Source organism: Gavialis gangeticus, unplaced genomic scaffold, assembly GCF_001723915.1.
Source record: "Gavialis gangeticus isolate Ggan-Ray unplaced genomic scaffold, GavGan_comp1, whole genome shotgun sequence".
Classification (NCBI taxonomy): Eukaryota; Metazoa; Chordata; order Crocodylia; family Gavialidae; genus Gavialis; species Gavialis gangeticus.
In genome coordinates, this window is record NW_017729034.1 from 32,160,457 (window position 1) to 32,176,266 (window position 15,810).

Sequence of the window (15,810 nt, forward strand, 5' to 3'; positions counted from 1 at the left end):
GTCCCCAACTTAAATGTTTTGCTTAGTTTTCTGACAATTCTTTTCTTTTGATTTAGACAATTTGTTAAATGAAAAATGCCATTTCCAAAAGAAAGTAGAAAAGTTGAAAAATGTCAAAGCTAAAACATTTCAGCATTTCTAAAACTAAACAGTCATTTAAAAACTAAAGGCACAAAAAGATTTGGCATTTAATAATGTATTATTTATCCAAAAAAATTGCCTGATTCCACTCAGTACTTGAGAAAATGAGGCCACTTACGTAAGTGCCTAAGGCTTGAGCAGAGATATTTTCAGAAGTGCGTAAGGGAGTTGAGAACACATGCCCGAGTGAAAGTTAACTTCCAAGTCAACCTTATTCCCTTAGGTGTGTTTCAAAATCTTGCCCATAAACCCAGCTTCAGGTACCCATTCACAAAAGTCATGGCATTCATAAAACAACGAGAAAAGAAACAAGCAGCAAGACGGATCTTTAAAATTGCACTAGTGTAATTGAATCCCAATTGTGAATAGGGAATATCAATTAGTAAGCTCTACTTTGGCTTTGACTGTGGTCTCAGCCTCATCTTGTTGACTCTCGTAACACAAATATCAATACAGATCAGTAAAGCCAGGAAAGAAATAAAAAGCCTACGATTAGTGAACAGCCGCTTTTCTAAAAAAAAAGGTGATTTTTATTGAGTTTTAATATACAGCTTTAATATGTTAGGGTAATCATACAAGATCTCTTTTGTGTTCAATTTACATATTACAATAGGACGTGAGCTCAAATCTTTTGTTTCAATGTACAAAAGGAATCCATTGGTTGTCCACTAGCAGCTTTGAAACTTGGCAAGAAAGTTTCTAAAAGATTGTAAGTGCAGTAAAAGACCATAAAGAATACAAAATGCATATAAAGGACTGTTCTCCAAGGTGTATAAACATTGAAAACAAACAGCACCTGCTCCACAGGGCAGACAGCTGGCAATTTAAAAAGTCACTGATCAATGTTCCAGACAAAGAGGAGCATTACCCTGTGCAATCATTTTTATAAAATGGCCTAACAATATCTGTATCAAAGGATTTGCACTGATCAGAAAGTAGATCTGAAGAGAAACAGTAGGCAAAGAACTGCACAATCAGAAATGAAAAAGTAATATAAAATATTTTCACCACTATTTAAATGCCAAATTAATCAAGCAATAGTAAAAAACAAAACAAAAACCCCTTCTGTTTAAAATAACAGCACTGTTTTACCTATTTTGAATTAATTTTTCTTATGAACACACTATATACTTGATTGTTTCTTCCATATAGAGAAATGTGTCCATTTGCTCTGTCACTGCCATGAAGTTGATGTATATCAACTCATCACATTTCACTTTCAAGACGACACCTTTTAATGCTGTTTTCCATGTAGTCAATGCTTCAAATTAGATGCATCCTCATCTCAAGTTAAATACTTTCCTTTTTTTCTTTATACAGTGCAGGGTATATGGGCTTAGGTTATGAAGCTTCTCTTTTACTCCAGTTCACTGTCTATTTCTGAGTTCAGTGGTGTACAGTAGTTTGGCTTGTCCGAAGGTACATAGCCTGGCAGACACAAACACTTGTACGAACCTTCTGTATTAATACACTTGGCATTTTTGCAGAGAGACATTCTGTTGTTCAGTTCGTTGCACTCATTTACATCTGCAGAAGGAAACACCAGAACACGTAGATAAAAGAATGAATGAACTAAACACGCTAACATAGCCTTTCCTTTCCACAGAGACTATTTCCTGTCAGAAGCACGAGATGGAATTCCACTGTATCATTAGCAATGATAGAATGTGTTGAATGAAAAAGTGGGAAACTGAGTATTAACTTCAGACTTGACAGAGTGAGGTCAGGCTGGGCCCAAAGATTTGTAATTCATACAATTTAAATGGAGGAGAAAATAGTGGATGGACATCATAGGGAATCACTACTGGGTGAAAGAGCCTTTCACTCACAGATCGCTGCCAGTCTGACTTCAGCATAAGGTTGTTAGGAAATAAAAACTATCATTAACAACACTCACTTATACATATATCCAGCTGATGACTGTTCAATGACTTATTAATGTGAGTTAATCTCATTTTTTATTTCACTAGTATTCTTAGATGTCTATATTAAAAAATTCACAAATTCTCTTGGCACTAATTGGTACTCTGAGCACAGAGCCTTAGGACTAAGCACCTGAGGAGACCAGAGCACCTCTCACCCCTAGAGCAACACTTCGTAGCATTGGACTGGGGCACACTAGAGATATGCCTTCACTTGCAGAACGGGGTAGCTTACTGTAAAATCGTAGCCGATATAAGACCGGTATTTTTTACCACGCTGTAGCTAGGAGAGGTGAACGGGGGGGGGGGTGAGCTGGATAATACTCTGCTACAAGTTCAGTAAAACCACTGTTGTCTTATATCTGCTAGGCTTTTACAGCAAACTAGCTAATACATACTAGTAGTTTTAGTATTTAAAAAAATATTTTAAACAAGATTGAATAAACGTGCATCTTGGTACCTTACCACAATAGCTCACTCTGTACTGAAAGTGATACAGGTACCCTAGCATGGTTCTTCTTATAATTACTACTGAGTCAAGTAAATTGTTGCTGATATACTTTGCCCCGTATCTCCCACAGAAATGTGTGAGTAAATTGGTTACAAAATGAAAACAAGCTGCATATGGAACAGTGCACTGTATGCTCACCAACACAAGTCATTTTGGCCATGTCCAAGTGGTAGCCATCAAAACAGTCACAAGTATAACCTTCCTGAACTCTCACGCATCGGCCATTTTCACATCCATTCAAAATGCCACATTCCTCTGCTTGTAATTCCTCAAAGCTGTTTAGAAAACCTGGATGGAGAAACATTAGAAACAAATAAGTTACAGAGCAGTTCTGAATCCTTCTGTACAGTCGTCTAGTAAAACTCTTCAATTTCCTCAGAGGTGTCTTGGGAAGTGTCTCAACTTTATAGAAAATGGGTCAGCTTTAACAGACTTAGAATTTTATGTGCACTATAAGCACAGCCAGATATATTTCAAAATGAAGCTGAAATGGTTTGAACTCTCACTTTTTCACTACTATTAAAATCCCTGATCTGCATTTTAAAGACAATGCTTATTCTTATTAATTGCATAATAACACACCATCAATTTATATTAAAAATCTTTTTGACCCACGCCCTATAATTATATCAGCTTTTACTTAAGCACAGCAAAGTGAGAATTGTAGGGTAATTCTTTAAAAAAAGAAAAGAATGATAAAACAAACCCTTCTTAAATAACCTTATGAAAAGGAGAAGGGAAAAGCTGCACTGTAATTAATTTAGAACAAACATGTAAAAAAAATCTTTGGTCCCAAATGCCTTGAGGGAAGTAAAATGAAATTAGAGACCAGCAGCCTACTGTGGTTTTGGTTAATAACGCATTGGATAGCACTTAGGAGGTGGCTGCCAGTATAAGCACCTATAATTTATAATTGCATCTTGTTATAATCCTGGATTGTGAAGATTCTGGGATAGGGACTTAAATGGAAACTCTCTCTCAATAGCTTACTGTTATGAAGGATCCCTTATCCACATTAGGGCATCTATACAGATACATGATAATAAATGACAAAGATTGCATGTATTTTAAAATAAAAGAGTATAACTTCTCACTGAAATTCAGTAAAAATAATCTGTCTATCTGAGAACCAACAAGTTAAAACTACACAATTGTCTTTCCGTTCTTGGAGGCAGTGTTCAAACAGAACTGTAGATGGCGGTCAACCATACCAAAAGGCTTTGGGAAAAGCATAACGTCTGAGTTGTACCACTTGGGAAGGAAAGGGTTGGACTGCATTTTTCCTAACAACAACCATATGTTAACTTAACTAACAGGTATATCTAAAACCTGTTCATAGATTTGTGATTAGTTGCTACAGAGATTTGATAAGCACAACAGCTGAACTATCTATTCTATTCTTTTCTCCCTTTCTTGCTGTTCTTTTATTTGTCTTTTCACATTGGCCTTTATGCCTTTCTCATTTTACTTCTTTCACTCTACTCCATCCTGTCCTCTCTCTTATTTTCTTTGACATTCCCAACATTTCCCCCTCTACTCCCTCTGTCCTCACCCCCCATGTCCTCTGCTTGGGTAGCTCCGACATCAATATCTTCAGGTTGTTTGGGTGCTCACAAGGTCATGCCAACTGATACACTGAGGTGAATTTCTACAGTATTTAATCAGTATTTCATCAGTTCTATAGAGACGTAACAGAATAATATGCAAATACACGGGGACTCCTTGCTGAAATGCACGTGAATGTATGTTTATATGAAGCCCATACCTTCATATACAGTCAGGATCATTACATAGTTTCCTGTTAAAATGTCAGAAAGGTGCAGTAGCATGACAAATGCATTGAGTAGATTGTTTTGATTTACTATAAACTAGCAAGAATCTTTATCTCAAATTTCCATTATATTTTTAAGTCCACTTACAGAGCTTATGTGTGGCTCCTTTAAATAGAAGGCCTCTTCTGGGCCCTCATACAGACAGCTAATTATGAAAACCAAATACTGCCAAGAAGGGAAAAGGTGGGGCTCTTAAATAAATTCTTTACAAATGAAAGTCATCATTTATTCTACAAAGAGCTCACATGTACCATGTTGAAATTTTAACCAGCTAAAACTGGTTAAAACAAGAATGTATGCACTCCAAGCCATTTTGCACATCTATTTCTCGACTTGTTTGCAGCCAGTAACAAAACTTTACGTGTAGTTCTAATGGAGTGTGATGGTAATAAAGCTAAAACATATTTAACTGATGTACAGGCTCTGAACTTCAGGCCCTGCAGGGCAGGGTAGAACTACTCCTTTTCTGGGATTGTTCAGTGCTCAGTACAACGGGTCTCACACCTAATAGGACCTTTTCAATACTACCATAGTATAAATATTTATCATGAACAATAGTAACAACAGCAGCTGACTAAAATATCCAAAAGGACAGAAATCCTGGGTACTTGTCATGATTTCACATTGCAGTAAGCTAGTATTTGTCATAAGCATATGAAGTTGATTTAGTTGTGGCCAGAAGAAGCCACACAGCTGTTTGGGGTTTTACCCTCTGTTCATTTTCCACTGTTGTTTCTGAATTAGTGGCAGGATGTGAAAGTGAGAGAAAGCGAGCTCTGACATCTCTCAATATTTCTTAGCATGACTCAGTTTTTTCTCACCACTTATCCATGGAAAATCTTTTATCATTGCTCATAATTTGAGGAAATACTTTTTTTTTCCTTCCACTAAATCTCTTTGCCATGATAGTTGTCATAGTCATCTTTTCCTGCATTTTCCATCGTGCTTTGATCATTTTAATCAATGTAACCATTTAGTTATAGATCCGCACACAGTATGTCTTAATGAAAATAATCTGGATATAAAAAGGTTTAATCTTGTAATACTGTGTATAAAGCTTGCTAGTCTATATCAGGATGAAGTAATTAGACCATTTTCTGTAGGATGTACTGACATAAAATGCAATTAGTGAAAGGAATACATTTCAGACACTTGTTCCTCATTCTAGTCCTCTTGCCCTTTCAGAACTATCACTTTGGTTTCTATTACCCTGTTTTAAATACTGACCCATTGTCAGCATAAATACTGACATTGTATAAAAGAGATGCTTTGGGAATGAGACAAATAGTAGCTGTAGGCTAAAAGGACAAAGGCAATTGAAATTCCTGGTTCTTTCTGCTGCCTCCATTTTGTTTCTGGTGTGACACTATGAGGATATATGCTAGACCAAATTTAGGCCTAGAATACAGGTATCAAACTGATTTGAAGACAGTCCACATTTTCTGGTCTGATTCAACATCCATTTAAGTAAACTGGAATTTTTCAATTCACTTTGAAATGAGCTGAATCAGGCCTTTATTTGATAAAGCTTACACATCTCTGATTCAGTTAGTCTATAAGGTGCGTCTCTACCCTGCTGTCTGCCTTTATTCAGTAAAGGAGCTACGTGTTTTCTGAAGCATAAATGTAAAACTCGCCTTACCTAAGATTTCTCTAGCAAGACCTTTACTTTCCTCATGACCTACTTGATGTGTGTGTGCACTGGCATTCTAATTTAAAAGCCCAGGTACATCATGCACTGCGATCTTGCTGTGCTAGGTTATTACTCTTTGAGTGGAAGCAATTTGCACACTCCACCTACCATACAGGTTCTTCTGGAAAATCACTGAATGCTAACATGATGATTTTTTTTCTTTTCTAAATACACCCCAAAGGAGTTCGTTGCATGCTGTAAAGGAAATTAATTTGTGAGAAGGAAAACCAACAATTCTTTGGAGGTTTAGCAGTAAATCTGTTGGTAAATATAAATGTCATCTTATTGGCATATATGATTTCATTATATTTAAAGATAATATTAGACATTGAGCCCGGTTGGGCTCGTTTACAACCCCTGGCTCTTTGACCAGAACACCTGACAGAGAGTTAATGTCAGAGGAATAACTAGAACATAAATAGGCCATATTACTCAGAAGCAAACAGAAGAACAGAGCCAACTACAGGGAAGTAATCCAAGTTAAAACCTTAATTTCAAGCAGTTTACATAACAGTGAAATTTGCTTACGGTCTTCAACAAAGTACGGGTTAGTTTCTGGAGTGTACTGTTCTTCGAAGTCGATCAAAGCATCTTCTCCATATGGTCGCCGAGATCCTGGAAACTGAATGTTGCACAGCTGGGCATAATCCTCTGGGGGTGGGGGGAGAAAGCAAAATAAGATATAATACTAAACACTTGTAAAAAGGGCTGCACCACATCAGTCCCAGTGCCTTGTGCTTCCTATTAGCTGGAAAATAAACAGTTCTTCCTAGAAACACCATACATCTGCAGCTCCCACAACATGTTCTCTCTTCAAGAAGAATGTCATTAAAATATAATGGGCCAAATTCATCCCTGTGGTGACTTCAATGGTTTGGCACCATGGATGGATTTGAATAAAAATAATAAAAACATTAAAAATGTTCATGGCTTTTGGCTGGTCCAATGAAGAGGTAAGGGACAGGAAGGCAAGGAGATGCTAGCTTCCTCTCCCAGTACAGCCAGGAATAGGGGCTTCCTGCAATTATAGTCATTGCATTCCTTGATTGAAAAGGCTGATCCCAGCCAAAACTAGGGCTGGCATGAGCCAGGGAAAGAGGGTTGGCTGTCTCACACACTCCACTGGCCAGACCTGAGCCAGTCAGGGAGAAGAATACTTCTACCCCTTCCAAAGTGGTTCCTTCTCATCATCCTGTGATGCAGACTATGCCTTAAAACCATAGATTTGCTTAACAGTTCTGTGTGAGCTTTAGGATTCAGGGGGAAAAGCAGACCGGGAAACCTACTTTACGACAGACATCACACTTACACAGAGTAGCTCTCTGTCACCTGCACAAGGCTAGACTCCACGGTTTATGATTCTATCCCTGGCTTTAAGCTAACAAAGCAGTTCCTTAGTTTAGGCAGTAGAAGCTCATAACTTTAGAAGCCCGTGTCATGGATTTGATCCTCACCGCTGATGACTCATCTAATAGACTGTTATGTCACCATTATATCTCCTGTTTGGCCTGCAGTGTAAGTTAGATACCTTAGTGCTACCTCTAAAACTACTATTACCATTACATAATAACTTGTATGCAAGGCAAACGCTTTTGAATAAAAACATCAGTGAAACATGGCATGACATGGTCTCCTTGACTCTTGCTACATATAACATTAGCATTCAAGCAGCTCTTCCCATGCAGATTGCCTCGCTTTCAGAAAGCCAGTGACAGAAAAAACAGGAAGGTTAAAAACCCAAAATAACAAGAAGCCCCAAGAATTGATTGTGGCAGAACTCTTCTAGACAGCAAACCTCTTTGGAAACCCAGACTGTCTCAATTCAAGCTCAAAACAGAATACATTTCGCTTGTCATCTTATTTCATAGAGAACATCAGCCACATCTGGGATGGCTTCTCTACCTGTCAACAATAGGGTAGAAAGAAGACCACATAAAAGTGCAGTTGGAGATTGTGGTCAACAGCTTTATGCCTCCGGCACAATAACATTCTCAAAATGAAACAAGTAGTATGTTTAAGCTAACAAAAAACAGTTCTTTTCCACACAGCATGTAATTAAAGTGTGGACCTCATTGCCACCAGATGCTGAGGAAGCTGACAGTTTACCCAGGTTCAAAAAAGAATTGGACAAATTCTTGGAGGAAAGGAGCATCACTAGCTATTGAGTGTGGAAGTTAAGGGTACAACAATTTCTAGATCTTAAACACTGGAGGCTGCGTGTGAGAGAGGAACAGTGGAAAAAACGAGGTCATCCCTGATTCACTCTCCTTTTCAGCATCCAGTCTCTGTCATTGTGACAGGATACCGAGACCAAGACTATGGGGCTCCATCAGAAACCAAAAACCATCCCAAACCTTGCCACCTTCCACTCCAAGTACAAAATACATTTCTCTGACCTGCCTTCTCTAACAAATGCAAAGGTGCATGAATATTAAAAACAAATGTTTCCCCAAACCACCCTCAATAAGCAAAACACCTTACCAAAACATTGCACTGTGCACCCTTCTCCTTCTAGGCAGGAGATGAAAGAACAAACAATACATGACATATTATGTTCTTTATGTGCAGCTGGAAAGCATTCAGGTACTATGGTAACAAGGGCAGCAAAAGGAGTTATACAGAACAGACTAGACACAGGGCAGAAACGGCCCCTAATGCTACCCAGAGTCCAGCCTACTCTCATTAACAAGTCAGCTGACTCTCCGAACTCTTCCAGACAGCAAGAAGCTTTGAAAAGTCAGACTGTCTCAATTCAAGCTTGAAACAGAATACATGTTGCTTGTCATCTTATTTCACAGAGAACATCAGCCGCATCTGGGACGGCTTCTCTACCTGTCAACAACAGGGTAGCAAGAACACTATGGAAAAGTGCAGTTAGAGACTGGGCAGCCAGGGGCATCCTCAACCTTTATTTATTGTTTTATAGGGAGCCCATCATTGTTATCTAAGCACTTAGATATTCAGATGGTCTTTGAATGATAGAAAAAGTAGAGGAAATTTCTTTGAAAAGCGATGACCCCTTCTGGCAAAGGGAATCTACTACAACCTTAAATATTCATTTTTCTGACTTGGATAAAAGAAACCATCACTTAATGCCATTACCTACACAAGCCACCTCTTTGCATTACCAGTCAGTGCATGCAAGGAACTAAAAATAAGAAGGAATAGGCTTTATTGGGTTGGTATTTTCCCTGCATTCAGCTGCGCTGTGACGGAGGACTGAGGGCAGAGCCTTAACTTCTCTAAGCAGCACAGCTCAGCTAGAGAGATATACTGAGACACACGGACTGGAAGATTTCTAAGAAAACACTGTTCTTCAGGCATTTTACATTTTTCCTTGGATTCAGCTAATGTTATCCTGTCTTCAATTTCTTGAGCACCAACACAAAAAAAATCAAAAATAAAATTAACAAAAAAGATGCACCTGTTTGTATAAAGCAAAGGTAGCTGGTGGATTTTTTGGTATGTCATTTTTAAATTTCTATGTATAAATCATGTTTTACAGAACAAATATCCAGCAATATACCACTAAGCCTCACAACACTTTGTGCAGAATGTTTTTAACCAAGAGCATTACACCTCTGAAGAAAATATTTTGAACAGAAAGAATATCCAATGCAAAGAAAACCTGGAAGAAATACAACTGAATATAAACAGAATGCAAGTGGCTGTCAACACTTTTGGTTAAAATAAGAAGGCAATGGCTAATATGTTCCCATATGGAATAAATGCTTCTTGACACTTATGGCTTAAAAAAGTTGACCTGCTTTCCTGCCCTGAATTTTCTGTATAGATTTGTCATAAATCAAAAAAAAAAGAAAAGAAAAAAGAAAAGAATGTTAAGTATTAAATATATCAGAATGAGAAAACTAGGACTTTTTTGTGGAACAAAGGCCTATCATTACAAACTGAACAATTCCACTGAAATCAGTGCAGTGAGTAGTGAGAGAATGCTAGGAAACTGGGATGAGTTGCAAAATTGATAATTCACTCTCTTGTCAGTCTCTTGTTTCATTAACACGTGGTAGGATTTTTAAATGTGCAATGTCGGCCTATTTTTGCTCCTAAATCAGTGACACAAAGGTAGTTCTATTGACTTTGATGCTAAGTGCTTTTGAAAATCCCAGCCATGATCTGAAACATAATTCTCTAAATCTTCTTTATGCTTGGTGTGGGCATTAACTACGTTGATTTTATACAGGTTCTGCCTGCTGTATTCAATACATTTAAAAAGATTCTGACTGAAAGAAGCAGGAAACATTGGATTGGGGACTACAACTGTCTGTGCCATTGTAAAATGTTAGTATGTCTTGAAATCCCCATTGCATTATAGTGATTCCTATAAAGAGTTATTGGTACTTTCTATATATCTGTACATAAAACTACACCTCACTTCGAATTTATGCCTTTAGAACCCCATGCAACCTTTTAGGCTCATGCAAAAATGTTATTTACTGCCATATGTGACACAGAAGTGGAACCCATGGTTAACCTACTGTTGACACAGATGACCCAGAGAATCTGAAGTCTTTGTGAGGCAGTATTTTATACTGGACACCTACCAATACAAAATATTCTAATCTATCATGTAATCTTTTATTAGAAATGTATGACTATGGGAACCTGCTCCTGTTTGCACTGAAGCTTTTCTGATATAATCAAATTTTGCACGTCTTTCTTTCTACCTTGAATGCAACAATTATAAATAAATGAATGGTTAATAAATAACACTAGTAGTACTCGTTGCAGATAGCTATAAGCATATCAGAAGACAGTTTTATAAATGGCTGTACAACATGGCTCTAAGCAACCTATTTGCTCAGAGGCAAGTTATACACATGATTGCTTCTAAAGGGAGTGCATGCCATGTTTAAATGCTGTGAGATGTTCACAAGCAGCAGAGGACAATGATTCTAAAGTGGAATTTGAATGAAAGATTACAACTCTAATAGATGATGTTGAGTGAAGTGATTAAACTGTTTGTTATTAATAACAATGTGATTGTATATGCAGGACAACACATTTTACCTTTGATTAATCTTAAATTTTTGCAGTTGACAGCAGTGTCTTTGTTAAATCTAGTATTTCAAAGCTTCCAAAAGAATGGTTCCCTTTTTCAAATCTGACAGTGTCTGACTGGCTCTCTCAGCACTGCCTGTGAAAAGGAAAGCCCTAAAGACAGGGGCATTAGGAAAGGCATAACCTTTTGAGGGGAAGGATACAGAATTTTTGTGCTGGGGGCATTTAAGACAGATATATAAGGGTTCCATGTAGATGTAGGAAAAAAATTGGTAAGATAGAGGTGTATGAAGGACTTCTTTGTTTTACTGTTTTAAACTTTTTCCCTTGCCCCTTTATTTTCCTACTGTTATGATTAAAAATACTTTAAGAAGGTTGTTTTGGGTCATTGTGTTTTGCACAGCTCACAAGCTCCCCAAGGCAAGAACTTCATAAACTGACTTTAGTCGGACCTGTTAGGCAAATATGGCTGGTGCACAGGATTCTGCTACTGTAAGAGTAGGAGAAAAGTGAAATTCTGTCCCAGAGAGGGGATGATCCAGGTTCTGACAGAAAACACTAAGTAAAATTGGAAATGGAGACAGAGAAGTGTGGTTGTCTCTCAATTTTGACAATATTTTACCTACTAAGCTGCCGCAGAAATTAATGCATGGTTTCAAACCAATCTCTTCCACAGAAAGAAAGAAAAATTCAAAGGTATTTTTCCTATTTTGCAATCAATGCTAATACATGTTGTTATTTATTTGTATTCTCCCGCTTCTTTCTTCTCTTGACCCTGAGCTGGGCTACTATATCTATGTGTGGCAGCCCCTGCCTGACTTATCTCAGCATGGCAGCCCCAGTAGCCAGGATGCAACTGGTACAGCTGCTGCTTCTTGGCCAGAGCACCAGCCCCTGATTGGACCATAGCCTGTTGGCCACATGGTAAAACACATCCTGGAGGCTGGGAACACAGGGGGGAAGTGTCTGGGTGCCAGAACCAGACCCAGATACACTTCCCACTGCCAAGAGCACATTACCACCGCAGCCTTTGCCAACCAGTGAGCTAAGGGAACTGACCCAGGCCTGCCTGAGCCTAAAGGGGGCCAAAACAGAGGGGCATCTAGACCTCAGACAGAAAACCAGAGGGAGCTGGGCACAGCTCTGGTAACCTGCCCAGAGCCAGACCCACTCGCCGGGACCAGACCGCACTGAAGCAGCAGAGCCGGTCAGCCTGCGCATGACAGCAGCCTGGTACCACTAAGGTTAGCTGGGGATGGGAAAGGATGGCCCAGTGGGCCCAACAAGGGTGAACCCTGGAGGGACAGCTTGCAACAGCCAAGTCTTCTGGCAGTTCAACCACATACCCAAAGTGTGCCATCGGGGGACACCCACCACTTCTGGCCATGAGCAGATGCAACAGGGAACATGTGGAGCCCCTGGGACCCCTGGCCAAGAGGCAGTAAGGAAAAACCCCAGGGAAAAAGGGGTAGATAGAAAAAGGGGAATGAAGGGTCAAGGAAGCAGACCCTTAAGCCTCAGTGCTCAGGAGCGAGCAGTTCAGAATGGGCACAATGGTGCCCTGCTCAGCGCTCAGTCTGAGCCATATTATGTTGTTTTCTTTTGAATCAGCATTTTTTCTCCAAGTGTAACAGGTCACAGCAAGCTCCTGTGACACTGGAGCATCATTCCATCAGCACATCAAACCACCTGCGACAACATTAAGGCACAGCCTGGGATCCACAATAACACACAAGTGGAAATGAGTGAGGTGTAGGGGAGGAGAAGCCCCACAGAAGATGCACCAAGGAGGGTGTCTCTGAGCTGATAAGAACCACTGAGTAACATCACAAAGGAATGGATAACACCCAAAGTCATGGTGGGTAAGTAGGCTCAGGGGCAGCCCACTCCTCAGGTGGCAGGGTGAGGGCCTATCACATATGGCTCAAGAAAGAGATGCTTTTTTAATATCACATAATGCATACTACTTTATATGTTTCTAAATTCTTTTCACAATCTACTTTCAAACCAAACAAATGAGCTATATCAATTGTATATCTTAAGATGGCTACTGCATCATGGAGTTAGCATGTTCTTCCAGAATTGCAGTTTACATTTTCAAGAACAGCTGTCTCAGTTGTGCATATAAGGTAAGTGTCATTAGGGGAAAAACAGGTTGGTTCTCATTCACACCTGCACAGAAGCCAACCCTGAAAGCTTGGTGGTGAGAGCCAGGGTGACAAAAAGAAAAGATAGATCTGGACAAGCTTGACTGAAGCTTAGTGCATGGACATAAGGTTCCTGACTTTCAGAATAGTAGTCATGCAAATACGCATCTATTTTCCATGTAAAATTGCAATGACCATATATGTAATCATGGTAACTGTTCATGCAAATGAAATTATTGAGCCTGAACATCTGAAGATCAGAACCAAACTCTCCAGCTGATCTTAAAGTTAAGACAAAATGTAAAAAAAATTTTATCTGCACCCCCTTCTCACTCCCCCCAGAACAGAACCACAATACAAAAGCAAACTCCTTATTCTTGGCCATAAAGAAAGCTTTATAACTCTTCCAGAACCTCAAAACTGCCACCATCACAGGGAAAAGAGCCAAAGCTATCAACAACATTGCAATTCTCTAAAAATATTTTAAAATACAGCAGTTTTGCCATAGAAGAATTCACTGGGGGCAAGGACAATGCCAAGAAAGCATTTTATTAAGTAAAATATATGTCCCTTCCCAATCAGAGATTCTGGACTTCAGTCTAAATTGCCTAAGTTGTGCTCTCTCAGGAAATTGCATCATGTATGAACCAAGGCCGAAAAGATTTCTGTTCTTCATTTAGATATTGCTTTCCTCACTCCTTTGACATGCTCTACAAACTGACTTTTAAGTTGGTGGTAGACAGTCTTCTTATATGCACAGTGAGATATTTCTTTTGAACTCATAGTACTTAAGAAAGAGGAGAGGACACTGGTCATAGCAAATGAGTTTTTCCAGTAATCCTGAGAGGATATTTATGCTCTTGCAAAAATGAACTATAAATGAAATGCCTGCAGAAAAGCTTACTCTCCTGTTAAAGTTGAAGGAACTCAGGTTACCAAACTGCTTAGTATAAAACCTTGCAGTGATATTTTTTTATTCTCTAATTTAGGCTGCTCAGATGGCATAAAACAATAATTCCTTCGAATGCTTGTGGAAGATTGTTAAAGCTATAGTAAGAGTCAAGTTATGTCTACTGTGGCTTCATTGCTGGCTTTCCAACCACTCACTCACATGTACACTTGGGACTTGAGGTTTAGGCATTTTAGCTTTCCAAGATCCTCCTTCAGGGCTCTTTTGGTAAGAGCCTGGCAGGAAATGAAGGAATTTATTCAACCCCCCCTCCCCCCAATCAGGGCTTTTAAGCCATCCAAAATCTAGGGAAGATAGAGCATTTTCTATCTTCTTTTCAATCCATTTCCCAATCTTTATTTGTTTGTTTGGGGGGGTTGTTTTTTTTTGTTTGCTTGTTTGTTTTTTTACATATCAGGGTACCAAAAAATAACTTATGTATTTAAAAACACCTTCACTAAGTCACTTGTACAAACAGTTAAAATTAAAATATTTCTCAAAATAAGTTGCTACTGTAATCCAGAGTTATACAAGAGCCAGATTTTGCCTTGATTTAAAAGAAACTAATAGTACAACACATTTTGCACAGTTCTTTAAGACTAATAAATCCAGAGGCTGGAGAACCAAGAAGCATAGGACCTTTGACATGCAACAAAATTGGCTTTTAAAGCGGTTTAAATGCCCTTTTGCACCGCTTTAATGGTGTTGCTATTTACAAGCTTGGCAGCATATTCCATTTCAATGGCATTTCTATTTACACACTCGGCAGTATATTCTGCTTTAAATTACATTTTTTTTGTAACTTAGTAAGGTAAAACCCCTCTGAGGTGAACAAAGTGCAACAGTTCACAGGACACTGGAAGCTGACATGCTCAGGGAAGCCTGGGCTTGGCAGGCTTCCAGGGCCCCATGCACCATCCCTGCTACCTTCTCCTGCAGCCAGCACACCCAGCTGCCTTCCTGCCACCTCTCTGCCCCAGGGACAAGCCAGCCATTTTTGGGCAGTCCCAGGCAGCGGGAAGGTGGCAGCGACAGTGCACAGGGTGCTGGAGACTACCTGCCTCTCCCATGATGCAGGGGTGGGGTGAGCTGCTGGTGGGCAGAGTGGCCCCTGACCTGCACAGGACCCTGGTCCTTCCCTCCAAGGTGGTGGTGCCCCCAAAGCACCACCAACCTGCTGGCACCCAGCCCAGCTGGTCCCAGGGGGTGCTGTCACCGCGGATGGAAGCATTGGGCCCCACACAGCTCAGGCAGAGAGGTAGGCTACTCACTTGAGTAAGCATTAGCAGTGCTGATCTCTAGGGAGCTAGCTGGGGTTATTGCAGGGCCCCTGGCACGGCTCTATGAGCGATCGTGGTGCTTGGGCCAGGTGCCAGATGACTGGAAGGTAGCAAATGTGGTCCCCATCTTCAAGAAGGGGAAGAGGGAGGACCCGGGCAACTATAGGCCTGTCAGTCTTACCTCAATCCTGGGGAAACTCTTTGAGAAGATCATCAAGGAGCACATTTGTGATGGGCCGGCATCAGAAATGATGCTCAGGGGCAATCAGCATGGATTTATTAGGGGGAGATCATGTCAGACCAACCTGATTGCCTT

General features: G+C 39.8%; 1 protein-coding gene across 1 annotated transcript in view; it reads right to left on the reverse strand.

The window, feature by feature from the left end:
* Window positions 1-637: 637 nt before the first annotated feature.
* LTBP1 (latent transforming growth factor beta binding protein 1) overlaps window positions 638-15,810 on the reverse strand; it is a 461,583-nt gene continuing 446,410 nt past the window's right edge. Inside the window, exons 30-32 of the mRNA XM_019526927.1 lie at window positions 6,628-6,750; window positions 2,713-2,862; window positions 638-1,668 (exon numbers count right to left, since the gene is read on the reverse strand). Of these exons, the coding sequence (XP_019382472.1) occupies window positions 1,499-1,668; window positions 2,713-2,862; window positions 6,628-6,750 (443 nt within the window). The 3' untranslated portion in view covers window positions 638-1,498. The remainder of the gene's footprint in view (window positions 1,669-2,712; window positions 2,863-6,627; window positions 6,751-15,810) is intronic.